The following is a 17,998-nucleotide window of genomic DNA, read 5'->3' as shown; positions in this document are numbered from 1 at the left end:
TACTCTGGGAACATCTGGATTAAGCAGGAGGTCACCAAGGCCGCACACGGGGCTAACAACACTCCTTATATGGGTATTTCCCACTGCTGACATGTTGTCTGGGGCAACTGGGCATGGAGAGACATGGAGGGACTGTCTATTGGTGGAAACATGTTGCCCATTTTCCTATGGTAGTGGATACTGCGTCTATAGACACTCCTCATTCTGGCCAGTGTTGTTGAGTTCCTATAGTGTCTCTGTATTTAGCATGACTTTTGGTGGATTGATGCTAGATAACACCAGTACTTACAAAACCTCAGTTTTTCCTTCATTTGTTAAGATTGATTAGGTTCTCAGGAGTTGTGAAATGCACAATATTGATGATACAATTTTGAGTTGGTTTTCAAAGCACTAGTTTAGTCCAAAAATAGTACTTAGTCTTGTGCTTTGGAGGTTATCCAAACCCACTTCTCATGTCAAGTCGTGATAAATCATCTTTTCGACTTCAGTATTATTTTCACGTTTCAAGAGTATTGAGATCTAATTGCTGAGGTTTTGGTCACAATACTCAAGAGACACTGCTGGAATTGGATTGGACAGAAGAAATACTGATTCCATTCCAAGGTTAGCTGTCCATTGGACTCCAGAAGGCAGACAGAAGAAAGGGAGGCCCGTGACAACATGGAGAACAATGACGAGTGAAGACTGAACTCCAGCAACACCAGTAGAGCTGGAGCACAGTGGAGAAGACGGCCAAAGACCACAGGAAGTGAAGATCCTTTGTTGCTGCCCAATGCTCCAGCCGGCGTGACAGGATGAGTGAGTCAATGAGGTTTTACATATTAAATTCATGTTTATACATGTGTATTACAATGACCAAGTCTTGTCATAGTACATTTCCACTGAGTCAACAGAACCCTGTGAGTCAAATGTTTTCCTAGACACAAATAGACCTCTGGTGTCATAATAAGAACAAACACCACGGAACTCACACGAGACACCAGCTGGGTTTGTGTTCACTTCAACCTTTATTGTTACATCATTGAACATAGATAATAATCATGTGGTTCTTCTCTTTTAAAAAAAGACGACCCTAGTAGGCAAAACATCAGTCAAGTGGAGAGCTCACTCGGTGCTCCGGGTGGGCGTAGATTTCACTAAAGAACCAATGGAATGGTCTAAAATGTGCCGCCCATCCGGCGCCCCAAATGAATGCACCCAGGGGTTGACCCTGAGTGGAACAACACAACCGCACACAGACAGAGAGAGAGACACCTATACCTGGGACACAGAAGCACATATATTACTGGAGCAGACCCACCAGCTGACCCCCACCTGTCAATCATCCACTCAAGACCCGCTCACCCCACCTGTCAGTCATCCACACAAGACCCGCCCACTGGCTACTCCGACCACTCCTGCAAAAACCACAATTATTATTCTTCCTTTATTTGTACAGAACTTGCATGTAAATAATAAAAACATGACAACCAATGTTTTTTTTTTAAATGCTGTTTTAAAGCTTCCCCCATAGTGTACATCTCTTCTACCTCTACCCCACGTTGTTGCCTGAAGAAGGAGACGATTTTGCCATAAACCTGGCAAAGACACAGTAAATCAACCACAATATACGGAGGGTTTCAAAATTATGCAGAAAACATTGAATCTACCCATGCACCAAGTAAGGCAACCTACTGCAGATTTTTTATATAGAAAGATATATATCGTATTGCACTATGACAAGTGCACCTATTTCTACCACACCTGTAAGAACTCCTATCAGCAGCCTCTGCTGAATCTACACTTTAAACTGAGCTCATGGGTTGGTGAGGGACATCAGGAACAACCCCCTCTAGGAACCCAATGGCATCCTGGGTAATGTAGTCACATTCTACTGGAGAGAAGAAGTAACCAAGATGGCAGTATCACCCAACACCTACTAAAAAAGGTACGCTCTTATGCTACAGTAGCTTTATGGATATTCCAACAGATTTGTATTTATCTTCCCGCATAACTATTGTTTTGTTTTTTTCTCCACTACATTTATTTTGTTCATTTTTATGTAAAGAAATACTAAATGGTTTGCATTAACTGAATTTGTGTGTATTGGTGCACGTCCGAACATGTGCAGTTAGTTGTATGTGTGAACAGGTGATGCGTGATACTGTGTGTGGGTGGGTGTGTTGCCGCTGTGTTTTCTACAAATCTTTTGTTTTGATCAGAGTGACCAGGGGCTTGTCGTCAGGGCTGTAGTCCTCGTAGGTGATGGGTGCAGCGTCGTACATGGCCGGCCGGGACTTCTTCCCAAATCTGAGAGAGGGGAAGAAAACACATATATGGAACATCACTTCAGGTAGGACAGCTAGCTACATGCAAGACAGTTCCTAATGTTTCAAGTGTAGAGTTGCTCGGTTGAGAATTAAATACAGCTGACAGGTGAGTGTAGGGTTATAAACAGAGTAATATAAACATGGTGTTGTAAGAGAGGCATTACACATTTACCCACAGTGTATTACAGGTGAGTATATCCTAGTGCTGGTAATCTTCCAAGATTAGCCTGAAATCTACCGGAATGGGCCTTTGTCTCGTGTATGACATTGTTATTGAGTATTGCATTGTTGGGTTTTGAGTTTTATAGAAAGGCAAGCAAAGCAAAGCTATAACAGGAGGTGTTTCTAATGGCTGAATCAATGTAATACATCAAATACTAACAATGTTGAGGCACTTGTGTACTTATAGTAAGCAAGCCTAGTCTACCCTGAGGTGTGACTTGTTCAGAGAGCTTTGTGCCGTCTCACCTGGCGTGGCGGATGGAGGCGATGGCGTTGCTGAACTCGCTGTCGATGCTACGGCAGTTGTAGAACTCCTGGTAGGCATGGCGAGATGAGCCCTGGTACTCGATGCGGCTGATGCGGCAGATGCCCACGATGAGGATGATGAGCATGAGGACGAAGGCGACGCACAGGGCGCCGATGATGATGTAGAGGGAGTGACGCGGCATGTTGGTCAGGGTGTCCTCGGGGTGGGCCGTCTTCCACTGCAAGTCTGAGAGAGAAACAGACAGACTTATGAATAACCTAAGCAAGGCATGTACATGTAATCATATTTCATCATTTACTCCCACAACAAGGGGATTCTGGGTAATGTACTTACGTATCTCACAGCTGGCCCCTACCCAGCCTGGGGGGCAGTGGCAGGTGTAGGCATTTGATTGGTCGATGCAGGTTCCTCCGTGATGACAGGGATTGCTCTCACACTCGTTGATGTCAACCTCACAGTCCTCCCCTGAGATAACCAATAGTGGGGCGGGGTTATGTTTAACTGGAACAGTAGGTACAGGTATACTTTGAAAGGGTTCAGAGAACAGCCTACTCCCACCTATGTCCCCAAGGCCTACTATGATAGACTGGGTGACAGACATGTGTACTCACACGCACACGCATGCACGCACACACACAAAACACACAGAGTTGAAATGCTCACCAAGGTAACCAGGTGGGCAGACACAGGTGGCGTTGAGGCCCACACTCTCACAGTGTCCTCCGTTCTGACAGTGAGCCTTCAGACAAGGATCCCTGTAGATCTCACAGTGTCTGCCTGCACAGGGACACACACATATGACCCATTAATGTTGCACACACAGTACTCTCTACAGACCTGGGTTCAAATACCTTTGGAAATATTTCAAACACTTTAAGCATTTGCTTTAGCCTGTTGAGTGCCAGGGGGGCTGTGTTTGCACTTTTTTGACTTTTTTATTGGCTCATTGCAACAGACAAGCTCATTAAAGGACAGAATAAATATTTGAAATGATTACAAATAGTATTTGAATCCAGGTCTGCTCTACACATGACAGTTTACACCAACACAGCACACTATCTCGCAATTTTCTACACAAACACATACTGTAGACCACATACAATCACTTATATGGACACATTCATAATACAAGCTGTATAAACTCATCGAATTAGCATACATATTGCAGTATCAGCATCATCACACAAGCCCACCCCAGGATAACATACTTAAAACTGTCCCCGTTGAGTTGTCAGTCACACATACACACACACACACCTACCTTCATACTGGGGAGTGCAGACACATTCGTAAGCGTTGATGAGGTCTCTGCAGGTAGCATAGTTCTGGCAGGGGGCTGACAGACACTCGTTGTATTCTTCCTCACAGTACAGACCATGGTACCCTGGGAGACACACCACACACACACATAAAGTCACACTGTCTTTGATCATAATATTAGATGACAGTTCAAGTAATGATTATGTTTAGATATCACTAACGAGAAGATCACGGTGATAGACTTTTTATGAGGGTGAGTTAAAAGTGGTTTAATGTACCTTTATTTATAAATAGAGATGATCACTTAGATGGAACAAGTCAATGTATTTCTTTGCCTACATGTCTATGGCAAAACCTTGTGGATGTTACATCCACAGACATCTTATTAAATTAATTCTAGATGCAATTCTATGGTTACGTCGATATAGCCATGATTCAGCCGTGACTGTTAGTGATGTCTATTAAATGCAGCACACCCCAGTTACCACTGGGTGGCAGGTTTGCACTGGGACTGAGAACTGTGGGTCTTGGTGTTTTTCCCTATAAAAGAGAAGCAGTATGAGCCCAAGGTCAGAACACAGCGATTGACAGAATCTCAAAGTTGATGTAGGACATTGTGTTCTTTCTTCAGAGCTTACAAGCAGAAGCTACCGTACTGAGTATAGACATGTCAGTATGTGTAATGCATGCGTGAGTGTGTGTCGGGCTGTGTGTGTGTGTCTGGCTTTCTGCTGGTGTGTGCATGTGTTTGTCGTTCACCATGAGAGGAAACATTTACATACAAAGTAAGCCTTGATAAATGCCAGAGGTTCTCATAAAAAGCCAATGAAATGTCAAGTGCCTTTCCCAGACTCCCAGACCCATATCCTCTGGCTAGTCTGACTATCCTCTGCCTGATAGGGAACAGGGAGCCTGGGATCCACTAGAGTATATATCAGATCCCTCACAGCCTCCTCTCCTCGTAGAGGGCGCAGACACCAGCTGGCATATTGATGAACAGGAGAAAAGGTCAATTATTTCCTTAAACGAGTCTGATTGCAAATCACCAATGACATCATTCCCGTTAGATGGGGGCTGTCTGAATGGAGATGTGTGATTGGATGGCATCATCTGCCCAACTAGTGTAGTCAAACAATGGTTGCAGACAGACAATGGTCTGGAAGGAAGCGCAAAGCAACTGTCTCACCTAATAAAAAGAGATCCTAATAAAAATCAACCAGATGACAGAGGAGAAGGAGAGGGAAATGAGGTGGGGAAAGAGAGATACAGAAAGAGAAGAGAGGAGGACAGAGAGAGAGGGACAGAAAGCCAAAGAGAGAAAGAGATGAAGAGCAATGGAGAGTAACAGAGAATAGGTTAGCGTGAAAGGTGAAAAGAGATATTATGTGTGAATAACCGTGTGATATTATGTGTGAATATACTGTGTGATATTATGTGTGAATATACTGTGTGATTTTATGTGTGAACATACTGTGTGAACATACTGTGTGAATATACTGTGTGATANGTGAATATACTGTGTGATATTATGTGTGAATATACTGTGTGATTTTATGTGTGAACATACTGTGTGAACATACTGTGTGAATATACTGTGTGATATTATGTGTGAATATACTGTGTGATATTATGTGTGAATATACTGTGTGATATTATGTGTGAACATACTGTGTGAACATACTGTGTGATATTATGTGTGAATATACTGTGTGATATTATGTGTGAATATACTGTGTGATATTATGTGGGAACATACTGTGTGATATTATGGGTGAATATACTGTGTGATATTATGTGTGAATATACTGTGTGATTTTATATGTGAATATACTGTGTGATATTATGTGGGAACATACTGTGTGATATTATGTGTGAATATACTGTGCATTTGGAATGTATTCAGACCCCTTCCCTTTTCCACATTTTGTTACGTTACAGCCTTAATCTAAAATGTATTAAATAAAACATTTTCTCCATCAATCTACACACAATACCCCATAATGAATTTTTAGCAAAACAGAAATACCTTATTTACATAAGTATTCAGAACCTTTGCTATGGGACTTGAGCTCGGGTGCATCTTCTTCACCAAACTAGATCTCAGAAGCGCTTACAACCTGGTGCGTATCCGGGAGGGAGACGAGTGGAAGACGGCATTCAGTACCACCTCAGGGCACTATGAGTACCTCGTCATGCCGTACGGGTTGATGAATACGCCATCAGTCTTCCAAGCCTTTGTAGATGAGATTTTCAGGAACCTGCACAGGCAGGGTGTAGTGGTGTATATGATGACATTTTGATATACTCCACTACACGCGCCGAGCATGTGTCCCTGGTGCGCCTGTTGGAGCATGACCTGTACGTCAAGGCTGAGAAATGCCTGTTCTTCCAGCAGTCCGTCTCCTTCCTAGGGTACAGCATTCCCACCTCAGGGGTGGATATGGAGAGTGACCGCATTTCAGCCGTGCGTAATTGACCGACTCCCACCATGGTAAAGGAGGTGCAGCGGTTTTTAGTTTGCCAACTACTACAGGAGGTTTATCCGGGGTTTTGGTCAGGTAGGGGCTCCCATTACCTCACTGCTGAAGAGGAGCCCGGTACGTTTGCAGTGGTCAGCTGAGGCGGACAGGGCTTTTGGTCACCTGACAGCTCTGTTTACCTCGGCTCCCGTGCTGGCCCATCCGGATCCCTCTTTGGCGTTCATAGTGGAGGTGGACTTGTCCGAGGCTGGGATAGGAGCTGTGCTCTCTCAGCGCTCGGGTACGCCACCGAAGCTCCGCCTCTGTGCCTTCTTCTCGAAGAAGCTCAGCCCGGCGGAGCGAAACGACGTGGGGGACCGGGAGCTGTTGGCTGTCGTAAAGGCCTTGAAGGCGTGGAGACATCGGCTTGAGGGGGCTAAACACCCTTTTCTCATCTGGACTGACCACCGCAATCTGGAGTACATCCGGGCAGCGAGGAGACTGAACCCTCGTCAGGCAAGGTGGGCCATGTTTTTCACCCGTTTTGTTTTCACCCTGTCCTACAGACCAGGCTCCCAGAACGTGAAGGCAGATGCACTGTTGCGTCTGTATGACAGAGGAGCGGCCCATGGATCATACTCCCATACTTCCGGCCTCCTGCCTGGTAGCGCCGGTGGTGTGGGAGCTGGACGCGGACATTGAGCAGGCGTTGCGTGCAGAGCCCGCTCCCATCCAGTGTCCCGCTGGGCGTCTGTACGTCCCGTCTGCTGTCCGTGACCGGTTGATCTATCGGGCCCACACGTCACCCTCCTCTGGTCATCCTGGTATTGGTCGGACAGTGCGCTGTTTGAGCAGGAGGTACTGGTGGCCTACCTTGGCTAAGGACGTGAGGGTTTATGTTTCCTCCTGCTCAGTGTGCGCCCAGTGTAAGGCTCCTATGCACCTGCCCAGAGGGAAGCTAAACCCCTTACCCGTTCCACAACGGCCTTGGTCGCACTTGTCGGTGGATTTCCTTACTGATTCCCCCCCCCCCCCTCACAGGGTAACACCGCGATCCTGGTCATTGTGGATCGGTTCTCTAAGTCCTGTCGTCTCCCTCTGCCCGGTCTCCCTACAGCCCTACAGACTGCTGAGGCCTTGTTTATGCACGTCTTCCGGCACTACGGGGTGCCTGAGGATATAGTGTCTGATCGAGGTCCCCAGTTCATGTCGAGGGTCTGGGCAGGTGAGTAATGGGCAGGTGGAGAGTAACTAAACCAGGATGTGGGCAGGTTTCTGCGGTCTTATTGCCAGGACCGGCCGGGGGAGTGGGCGGCGTTCGTGCCCTGGGCCGAGATGGTACAGAACTCGCTCCGCCACTCCTCCACTAACCTCTCCCCCTTCCAGTGCGTACTGGGGTACCAGCCGGTTCTGGCGCCTTGGCATCAGAGTYAGACCGAGGCTCCTGCGGTGGACGACTGGTTCAGGCAAACGGAGGAGACATGGGGAGATGCTCATGTTCACCTTCAGCGGGCGCAGACCATCACTGCAGTGAGGCCCCGGTGTTCGCACCGGGGGACCGGGTCTGGCTCTCGACCCGAAACCTGCCCCTCCGCCTGCCCTGCTGGAAGCTGGGTCTGCGGTTTGTGGGGCCATTTAAAGTCCTGAGGAGAGTGAACGAGGTTTGTTACAGGTTACAGCTTCCACCCGATTACCGTATTAACCCCTCGTTCCATGTGTCTCTCCTCAGGCCGGTGGTGGCTGGCCCGCTCCAGGAGTCTGAGGTGTGGGAGGTTCCTCCGCCCCCTCTGGACATCGAGGGGGCCCCGGCGTACTCCGTTCGCTCCATACTGGATTCGAGGCGTCGGGCGAGGGGCCTTCAGTACCTCGTGGAGTGGGAGGGGTACGGTCCGGAGGAGAGGTGCTAGGTTCCGGTCGAGGACGTGTTGGATCCTTCAATGCTGCAGGAGTTCCACCGTCTCCGTCCGGATTGCCTTTCGCCTCGCCCTCCGGGTCGTCCCCGAGGCCGGTGTCAGCGCGCCGCTGGAGCCGCGTGTCAAGGGGGGGTACTGTCACGACTTCCGCCGAAGTCAGTTCCTCTCCTTGTTCGGGCGGCGCTCGGCGTCGCCGGTCTTCTAGCCATCATTGATCCACTTTTCATTTTCCTTTTGTTTTGTCTTGTCTTCCCACACACCTGGTCTCATTTCCCTCATTACATGTTGTGTATTTAAACCTCTGTTCCCCCCATGTCTTTGTGCGGAATTGTTTATTGTAAGTGCATGTGCACGTTTTCTCTGGTGCGCGACGGGTTTTGTACCCATTTGTTTGTTGTTCTGATTTCCGGTGGTTTCATGAATAAAACTGCTCCGTTGATTACCCTGTTTTGCTCTCCTGCGCCTGACTTCCCTGCCGCCAGTTACGCACTCCCTAACAGCATTCTGTTTCCATTGATCATCCTTGAGATGTTTCTGCAACTTGATTGGAGTCCACCTGTGGTAAATTCAATTGATTGGACATGATTTGGAAAGGCACACACCTATCTATATAAAGTCCCACAGTTGACAGTGCATGTCAGAGCAAAAACCAAGCCATTAGGTTGAAGGAATTGTCCATAGAGCTCTGAGACAGGATTGTGTCGAGGCACATATCTGGCGAAGGGTACCAAAACATTTATGCAGCATTGAAGGTCCCCAAAAACACAGTGGGGTCCATCATTCTTAAATGTAACCACCAAGACTCTTCCTAGAGCTGGCCACCCGGCCAAACTGAGCAATCGGGGGAGAAAGGCCTTGGTCAGGGATGTGACCAAGAACCCGATGGGCACTCTGACAGAGCTCCAGAGTTCCATTGTGGAGATCGGCGAACCTTCCAGAAGGACAACCATCTCCGCAGCACTCCACCAAATCAGGCCTTTATGGCTGAATGGGCAGACGGAAGCCACTCCTCTGCAAAAGGCACATGACAGCTCGCTTGGAGTTTGCCAAAACGCACCTAAGGACTTTCAGACCATGAGAAACAAGATTCTCTGGTCTGATGAAACCAAGCTTGAACTCTTTGGCCTGAATGCCAAGCCTCACATCTGGAGGAAACCTGGCACCATCCCTACGGTAAAGCATGGTGGTGGCAGTACCATGCTGTGGGGATGTTTTTCAGCGGCAGGGACTGGGAGATTAGTTAGGATCAAGACAAAGATGAACGGAGCAAAGTACAAAGAGATCCTTGATGAAAACCTGCTCCAGAGTGGTCAGGACCTCAGACTTGGGCCAGATTCACCTTCCAACAGGACAACAACCCTAAGCACACAGCTAAGACAACACAGGAGTCTCTGAATGTCCTTGAGTGGCCCAGCCAGAGCCCGGACCTGAATGAACATCTCTGGAGAGACGTGAAAATAGCTGTGCAATGACGCTCCCCATCCAACCTGACAGAGCTTGAGAGGATCTGCACAGAAGAATGCTAGAAACTCCCCAAGTACAGGTGTGCCAAGGCTGTAATCGATGCCAAAGGTGCTTCAACAAAGGGTCTGAATACTTATGTAAATGTGATTTCAGTTTTTTATTTTTACTAAATAAAAAAAACTTGCTTTGTCATTGAGGGGAAAAAAACGATTTCATCAATTTTAGAATAAGGCTGTAACGTAACAAAATGTGGAAAAAGTGAAGGGGTCTGAATACTTTCTGAATGCACTGTACAGTATATATGGGAATGAACATACTGTACCAATGCAAGGTCTGAGGTTGTTTCAATGAGAGAACAAATAACATAATGCGATGGTATGAGACAATAATATACTAATAAGAGTATGAACACAGTGAGAAGTATCTGGCTACAGAGGACAGTCTGAATGGATAGTGTGATCCCCAAAGGAACTATTTTAATTGAAGTGATCTAAAAATTGTAGAATTGGGTTGTTTCTGTAAAAAATAAAATAAAAAAAAGCCATTACTAATTTGGTAATCTCACTCCCGATCCAACCTAAGATTGCAAATTACATCAAAATGAAAACTGAAAGGCAGAAAGATATATAAAGGGAACTCTTTGACAGACTGATAGAGAGGAGCAGCAGCCCGTCACACTGTGTTGATGCTTCTACTGATAGGGTTGTTCTCCTGTAATCATTATCCCTTATTCAGCAATTACCCAGCTGTGTGACCACACCTGGATTTAAATACTATTTGAAATATTTGCAATATTACTACCATTTGTTTAAGCCTGCCTGGAGTGCCAAATGGGCGGGGTTTGCAATTTTGTGACTATTCTATTGGTTCCCTTGTACCAGGCAAGCTCAATCAAGCCCAGCTAAAGTAATTGAAATTATTTCAAATAGTATTTGAACCCAGGTGTGGTCATACAGCTGGGTAATTGCTGAATAAGGGATAATGATTTGTCATCATTCCACACCATTAATCTGAACATGGAGCCATAAAAACCAGTGGCATGATCAATGAGCACATAATGGGCATGGTATTACGCACTCTGTGTCTGCATCAATGATATCACTGGGTGGGTTGGGGAATGGGTTGTGGAATAGTGAGTAGTAACAATGCTCATTTAAGATGCAGTATATTACATGTTACAGGTTCACTGTAACATATTTACTGTGGGAGAATCAATCTGTTAGCTAGTTTTACAGCTCATCTATAGTGTGGGTAATGGAAGGTGGATCAGATTACCCCCCATACTAACACACGCTCGCTTTCACGCAGACACAGGATGGCTAACCTGGGACACACAGACACCTGAAGCTAGTGCCCACACTGCGGCAAATCCCGTGAGCACAGGGGTTGAGGGCACAGAAGTCCACCAACTGGGCACAGGTCGGGCCGGTAAAGCCGGCGGCACAGCTGCAGCCAAAGCCCAGGCCGGGACCCTGGGGGAAGCAGCTCCCGTTGTTGTGGCAGGGGCTGGAGGCACATGGGTCCACCCTCTGTTCACACATACTGCCCTGATACCCTGAGAGAGATGAAGGGAGAAAAAGAGTGAGCGAGAGGAGCGAGAAAGAGGGGGGGGGGGGGGGGGGGGGGGGGCATCTGGTCTGGTGGCAGGAATGCTGTGGGGTTCTGGGAGTGTGAAGGACCCCATTGTGGGTGTTGAGGTGGCTCTGTGGACTCACTGGGATGTAGCTTACAGCGTCTATTTTGTCTACACACATACACACACCCGTCCCCAGTCTCCCGCCCACACACAAACACATACAAACAAACAATAATATATACTAATAATATACAAACACCACAAGCCAGCAAACCCATACTTAAAGACGGTACTTTGGCGACTAGTAAGTCTTTTTTAAACCTCCTGCTTTGGGCTGGACGTGTCCATGTGTAGTTCATACATGCATAATCTATGAGAAAGAAAGAAAAGATCCTGTCTGAGAGACACACAGAAACCCAGCGACTCCAGCAGATTATTTCCTCCCTCTCTGCAGTGACAGTGAGATAATGTCCATCAGTCTGGGTGATATTGAGTCCTCCTTGCATCTGGATAAATGAATCAGCAGACCCTGAGAGCCTATCTTCATTAGCCCGATGAACTACACACACTTACACAATCACTGACACAATCAACATGCTCCTGGGTTATATTGACTGTGTAACACACACACAGGCCAACACGCATACATAGGCTGACACAAACACCCTCATAAATGCTCACACACACACACAGTCCCTTCACAATAACGCACAGTCTCCTCTCTGCGCTACCATGGTGATGATCCTGATAAAAACACCATTCTCCTGAGGAGGGAGGGAGGACAGAGGGGAGGGTGGAGAGAGGAGAGGAGGGAAGCGGCAAGGGGGGCACCTTGAGAGTGGCAGAGATGGTGGCAGTGATTGCAGAAGGTATGACAAAGTGCAAGTTTGATTGAGGGTGACCTCAATTTATGATCAGTCTTTCTCATAAGAGCATCAGGGTGTAGAAGGCTAGTGGGAGTAGAAAAGCCAGGTCAAACCACATAGACTGCAGAATTAGACGTTTGTCCAGGTACCCGGGACGTCTAGAGATACCTTCAATACCGGTCACTAGGGGCAACGTGAGCGCCTTTTACCATCGAGCAGTCTTACGGCTTGCTAGCACGTTGTGGATGGMGATAGAGATAGGACTTAAAGGTCCCGAACAAAAAGGTCCCATGTAAAAAACCTTTAGAGTGACTAAAATATCACACATAATATTTTGGGGGATAGAAATGCTCACAATTTTTGAAATATGACTTTTTCTTTCATGGCTAACCACCAGGAAGTTTGAAAAGACACCCTGAGTGGGCAGGGAGCTTATATTCATGAGCTTGCCTTACAGCTCTTTGAAATGCCTATGTCAAGAAACGTGGATGCAGTGAGCAGTAAAATAATCTCAAGCTAATTTGGTGATACACAATTAACTCAAACTACATAAAAATTGCATCACTAGCTAGATTTCCATCCAATTGGCGACAAATTATCATGAGAGTATTCAAAAGAATTACCAGTGGTGTGCTTCCACCAAACAGACTTGTTGCAGATAAAAATCAGTATGTGATGACATAGTGAACACACAAAGACATGTTTCACTTAGGTTTTCATGTACCGAATCAAAATCTACAGTTCAATATGTTTTCCACTCTACCGATAGTTTTGTCAGAAAAACTGTTGCTTTAAATAGCAAATGTGCTACTCTGGTCTGGGCACCTGCGCTCTAGCCAACAGCTCGCAAATACAGTGTAGGTAGGCTGTGCGGGTACAGTAGGCTAGTCTACATGATGAGATTATTATGGATAAGACGGAGAATATTTGTATTTGTCAAATGGCAGTCAAGTATCGATCATCATGTCACCAGAATAAGACCCTCGATATTTATTGGAAAGGAGCATCAAAATCACCATGCACTTTCACCACCCTGTGAAGTTCATCATAACTAATAAAATGCTGTAGACTAATAAACTGCATGGTTTCATCATGTGACTCTAAGTTTACTTGATAGTGGCAAAATATATATACACTGCTCAAAAAATAAGGGAACACTTAAACAACACAATGTAACTCCAAGTCAATCACACTTCTGTGAAATCAAACTGTCCACTTAGGAAGCAACACTGATTGACAATAAATTTCACATGCTGTTGTGCAAATGGAATAGACAAAAGGTGGAAATTATAGGCAATTAGCAAGACACCCCCAAAAAGGAGTGATTCTGCAGGTGGTGACCCAGACCACTTCTCAGTTCCTATCTTCCTGGCTGATGTTTTGGTCACTTTTGAATGCTGGCGGTGCTCTCACTCTAGTGGAGCATGAGACGGAGTTTACAACCACACAAGTGGCTCAGGTAGTGCAGTTCATCCAGGATGGCACATCAATGCGAGCTGTGGCAAAAGGTTTGCTGTGTCTGTCAGCGTAGTGTCCAGAGCATGGAGGCGCTACCAGGAACAGGCCAGTACATCAGAGACGTGGAGGAGGCCGAGGAGGGCAACAACCCAGCAGCAGGACCGCTACTCCGCCTTTGTGCAAGAAGGTGCACTGCCAGAGTCCTGCAAAATGACCTCCAGCAGGCCACAAATGTGCATGTGTCTGCTCAAACGGTCAGAAACAGACTCCATGAGGGTGGTATGAGGGCCCGACGTCCACAGGTGGGGTTGTGCTTACAGCAGCACCGTGCAGGACGTTTGGCATTTGCCAGAGAAACACCAATATTGGCAAATTCGCCACTGGCGCCCTGTGCTCTTCACAAATGAAAGCAGGTCACACTGAGCACATGAGCACATGTGACAGACGTGACAGAGTCTGGAGACGCGTGGAGAACGTTCTGCTGCCTGCAACATCCTCCAGCATGACCGGTTTGGCGGTGGGCTAGTCATGGTGTGGGGTGGCATTTCTTTGTGGGGCCGCACAGCCCTCCATGTGCTCGCCAGAGGTAGCCTGACTGCCATTAGGTACCGAGATGAGATCCTCAGACCCTTGTGAGACCATATGCTGACACATGCACATTTGTGGCCTGCTGGAGGTCATTTTGCAGGGCTCTGGCAGTGCACCTCCTTGCACAAAGGCGGAGGTAGCGGTCCTGCTGCTGGGTTGTTGCCCTCCTACGGCCTCCTCCACGTCTCCTGATGTACTGGCCTGTCTCTGGTAGCGCCTCCATGCTCTGGACACTACGCTGACAGACACAGCAAATCTTTTTGCCACAGCTCGCATTGATGTGCCATCCTGGATGAACTGCACTACCTGAGCCACTTGTGTGGGTTGTAGACTCCGTCTCATGCTACCACTAGAGTGAGAGCACCGCCAGCATTCAAAAGTGACCAAACATCAGCCAGGAAGCATAGGAACTGAGAAGTTGTCTGTGGTCACACATGCAGAATCCTCCTTTTTTGGGGGTGTCTTGCTAATTGCCTATAATTTCCACCTTTTGTCTATTCCATTTGCACAACAGCATGTGAAATTATTGTCAATCAGTGTTGCTTCCTAAGTGGACAGTTTGATTTCATAGAGTGTGATTGACTTGGAGTTACATTGTGTTGTTTAGTGTTCCCTTTATTTTTTTGAGCAGTGTATATATAATAATATACTATAATACTATATATATATATATATACACACACACACACACTTTTTTTGGGGGGGGGGGCTTGCCTGTTATGCATGTTATTTTTCCATTAATACATGTCACATATCAGTTTGCAAACAATATATATATATATACACACATGTATATAAATATATATATACAAACACACACACACACACATCATTGAGTTAATAAAGCCGTGTACAAACAGGCAGCTCCAAAATGCAGGTGTTTCAGCCTAGCTCAGTGCTTTCTGTGGTGGTGGGGCAGGCCAGCAGAAAATAGGAGCATTGTACCGTGATTGGCTCAGCATTGCACTGTGATTGGCTCAGTGTTCTGTCACTCATGGGGACACTACGTCACTCGCCTTTAATAAGGGTAGACATCAAGAATGTGAGCCGTTTGTGTGCTGCCATCGAGTTACATTAGAAGTGCCCTTCCAAGAAGGCTCAAGGTCATTGGCCACAGATAAAATTACGTCAAATCACGTTATATCTACAGTAGCTTTGATTGGACTGATCATGTCAACATCATACTTWAAAATTTTTAGCTAGCAGTCATCATCATGAATCAAGTCGACAATCTACTGGCAAATCCTTTTAATCCTTGTCATATGAAGAGAAATAATGAAGAGAAATTATAGATAAAACGTATCGGTGCTCATCGACCATTGGACATAAACATTACACAGCAAGTTGGAAATYGCAAATTCAACAAAGAGTTGTTTGGAAGGAATCGGTGACAGTAGCTAACCGCAAGCATTGCAACTGGGAAGTCCGACTGGGAAAATACGTTTTGAAYGGTCATCCAACTCGGAACTGTAAATCTTTGATGACAAAATGTTCCAACGAAGGACTGCCACGCACAACAAGGTGAGTCCAAAAATGTCTTGTATGCTGCTGCATAAATTATGTAATATGCCAGGGAGATATGGTCAGCCATATAAGCTGTTTTTTTTTTAAAGGCAGTAAACGAGGCTGAATGAACTGTTTCGCTGCCAGACAAGGCTCCRCTGATAGCCAGGTGTAGCGGTGGTAGGGATTCACTCCATGGTGCTGAAAAGAAAGCTCTGCTGTTGGGACAGCTTTATGTAGGCACTGACAGTTTGTGGGCACCGCTTGTCACCATTATAGTGCAATTAATGTATTGTTTAGTGTTGTGTAGTGGCTTTGCTGGCATGCATCTAAAAAAATGTTGGGGGACTTTGCCCCACCAAGATTTACATGCTAAAATCACCACTGCTTCGATATGATAGTTATTATATCTATATTTGCGCATAAAGGCATTTCCACCACCATTTCTCACATAATTCATTTAACAGACACAAAAAGATCCCACCATGTCAAACAAACAAATTGTCTGTCTGCATTTATAGAATTGTACCGAAACTTCTTGTTTCCATCACAGCTGTCATGATTTTCTTTCATWTGGTATGACTTTACTTGTATAAAAACTGTGGATGGAAACATGATTAATGAAGTAAATGTTTTTATGCATCCCTTTTGGCATGTCTTGTGATGCGGTTCACAACAGCACTGACGGATGTGTTGGCATGACAGCTGCTTCAGAGTTTTGAATGACCCTTCCCGCTCTTTTGTTCCATGCTGGCTGAAGACCTAGCTAGCCAGTAACTAGCTAACACCAGACACAGATGAAAGGGGAGACATATACTGTAAGTATCTTTGCCATAGATGAAGTGTAAAATTGTAATTATACTGTATTTGCTGACACGCTACAGTCAAATGTTGGCATCAGTAGAGTAGCTATATAAACCACGTCCCTCTGCAAACACGCCTTCTCCAATGTTGGTTACAGGGCAGTACTTATTTAAACTAGGTAAGAGAATATTATGTTACCATTGGTGTATTAACATGAGAGTTAGGGTCACCCTATTYCCTTAATAATCCTGCCTCCTGAATCCAAGTGTTTGACATGGGGGATGGGATCAGTAACTTTATGATCAAAACTCATCAATGTAGAAGAAACAGTAATTTTTCATACTTTGGGCATCATACTTCGATTTGGTTTTATCCAAATATCATCCAATTTCATGAAAAACATGATTTTGAATGTTCATGACTTTTAAACTGCGCTCTACAACTCAGAGGATTGTGGGTTCAATCACATTGCTAGGCATTCATTGTTATGTTTTTCTATTTTAACCCTATCCCAAACCTTAACCTTTACCAGTCGGAATGAATGATTAAACGTAATTGTCGAGTTTTGACGTTTATCACTCCCCCTATATGTGTGCACACACAGACATATAGACACACAACCGCACATAATCTCAGATGTAGTAGAAAAGGTGACATGACAAAAGGTAAAGAAAAGAAAGAGGTAAAGGTGCCAAAAAGGAGGATGTGAAGATAGGAAGGAGGGAAATCACAGCTCTATTCCTTTATCTCTGTAGAAAGATAAGTCTGCACTGCACAGTTTTCACACCCTGCTGCTTGTGTGCATTTGCCTTGGGCCTTGTTGTCAGGGAGATTGGCTCGGTGTCTGAGCATCAGGACCCCATCTCTCAATTCAATTCAAGGGGCTTTAATGGCATGGGAGACATATTAACATTGCCAAAGCAAGTGAAGTAGATGATATACAAAAGTGAAAWAAACAGTTAAAATGAACAGTAAACATTACACTCACAGAAGTTCCAAAAGAATAAAGACATTACAAATGTCATATTATGTACAGTGGGGAGAACAAGTATTTGATACACTGCCGATTTTGCAGGTTTTCCTACTTACAAAGCATGTAGAGGTCTGTAATTTTTATCATAGGTACACTTCAACTGTGAGAGACGGAATGGTGGATGTGGAGGGGGGGGGGGGTTCCTGTGTTGATGTGTGTGCATGCATATGTGTGAATGCATGCACTCGCATGTGTGTGTCTTTATCATGCCTGCTGACCCATACCCCCCTGTGTCATAGTGAATTATGAGCTTGGTCTTGGGGAGAGTTGTTCAA

The 17,998-nt window shown here is 45.7% G+C and overlaps 1 protein-coding gene across 1 annotated transcript in view; it reads right to left on the bottom strand.

Moving 5' to 3' along the window:
- Positions 1 to 988: 988 nt before the first annotated feature.
- Positions 989 to 17,998, bottom strand: part of LOC111949655 (delta and Notch-like epidermal growth factor-related receptor) — a 77,188-nt gene continuing 60,178 nt past the window's right edge. The window contains exons 8-13 of the mRNA XM_023966997.2: positions 11,220 to 11,450; positions 4,061 to 4,183; positions 3,463 to 3,576; positions 3,133 to 3,264; positions 2,778 to 3,024; positions 989 to 2,289 (exon numbers count right to left, since the gene is read on the bottom strand). Of these exons, the coding sequence (XP_023822765.1) occupies positions 2,178 to 2,289; positions 2,778 to 3,024; positions 3,133 to 3,264; positions 3,463 to 3,576; positions 4,061 to 4,183; positions 11,220 to 11,450 (959 nt within the window). The 3' untranslated portion in view covers positions 989 to 2,177. The remainder of the gene's footprint in view (positions 2,290 to 2,777; positions 3,025 to 3,132; positions 3,265 to 3,462; positions 3,577 to 4,060; positions 4,184 to 11,219; positions 11,451 to 17,998) is intronic.

This window comes from Salvelinus sp. IW2-2015, linkage group LG22 (genome assembly GCF_002910315.2).
Source record: "Salvelinus sp. IW2-2015 linkage group LG22, ASM291031v2, whole genome shotgun sequence".
NCBI classification, from domain to species: Eukaryota; Metazoa; Chordata; class Actinopteri; order Salmoniformes; family Salmonidae; genus Salvelinus; species Salvelinus sp. IW2-2015.
This window is presented reverse-complemented; position numbering and strand designations above follow the sequence as displayed.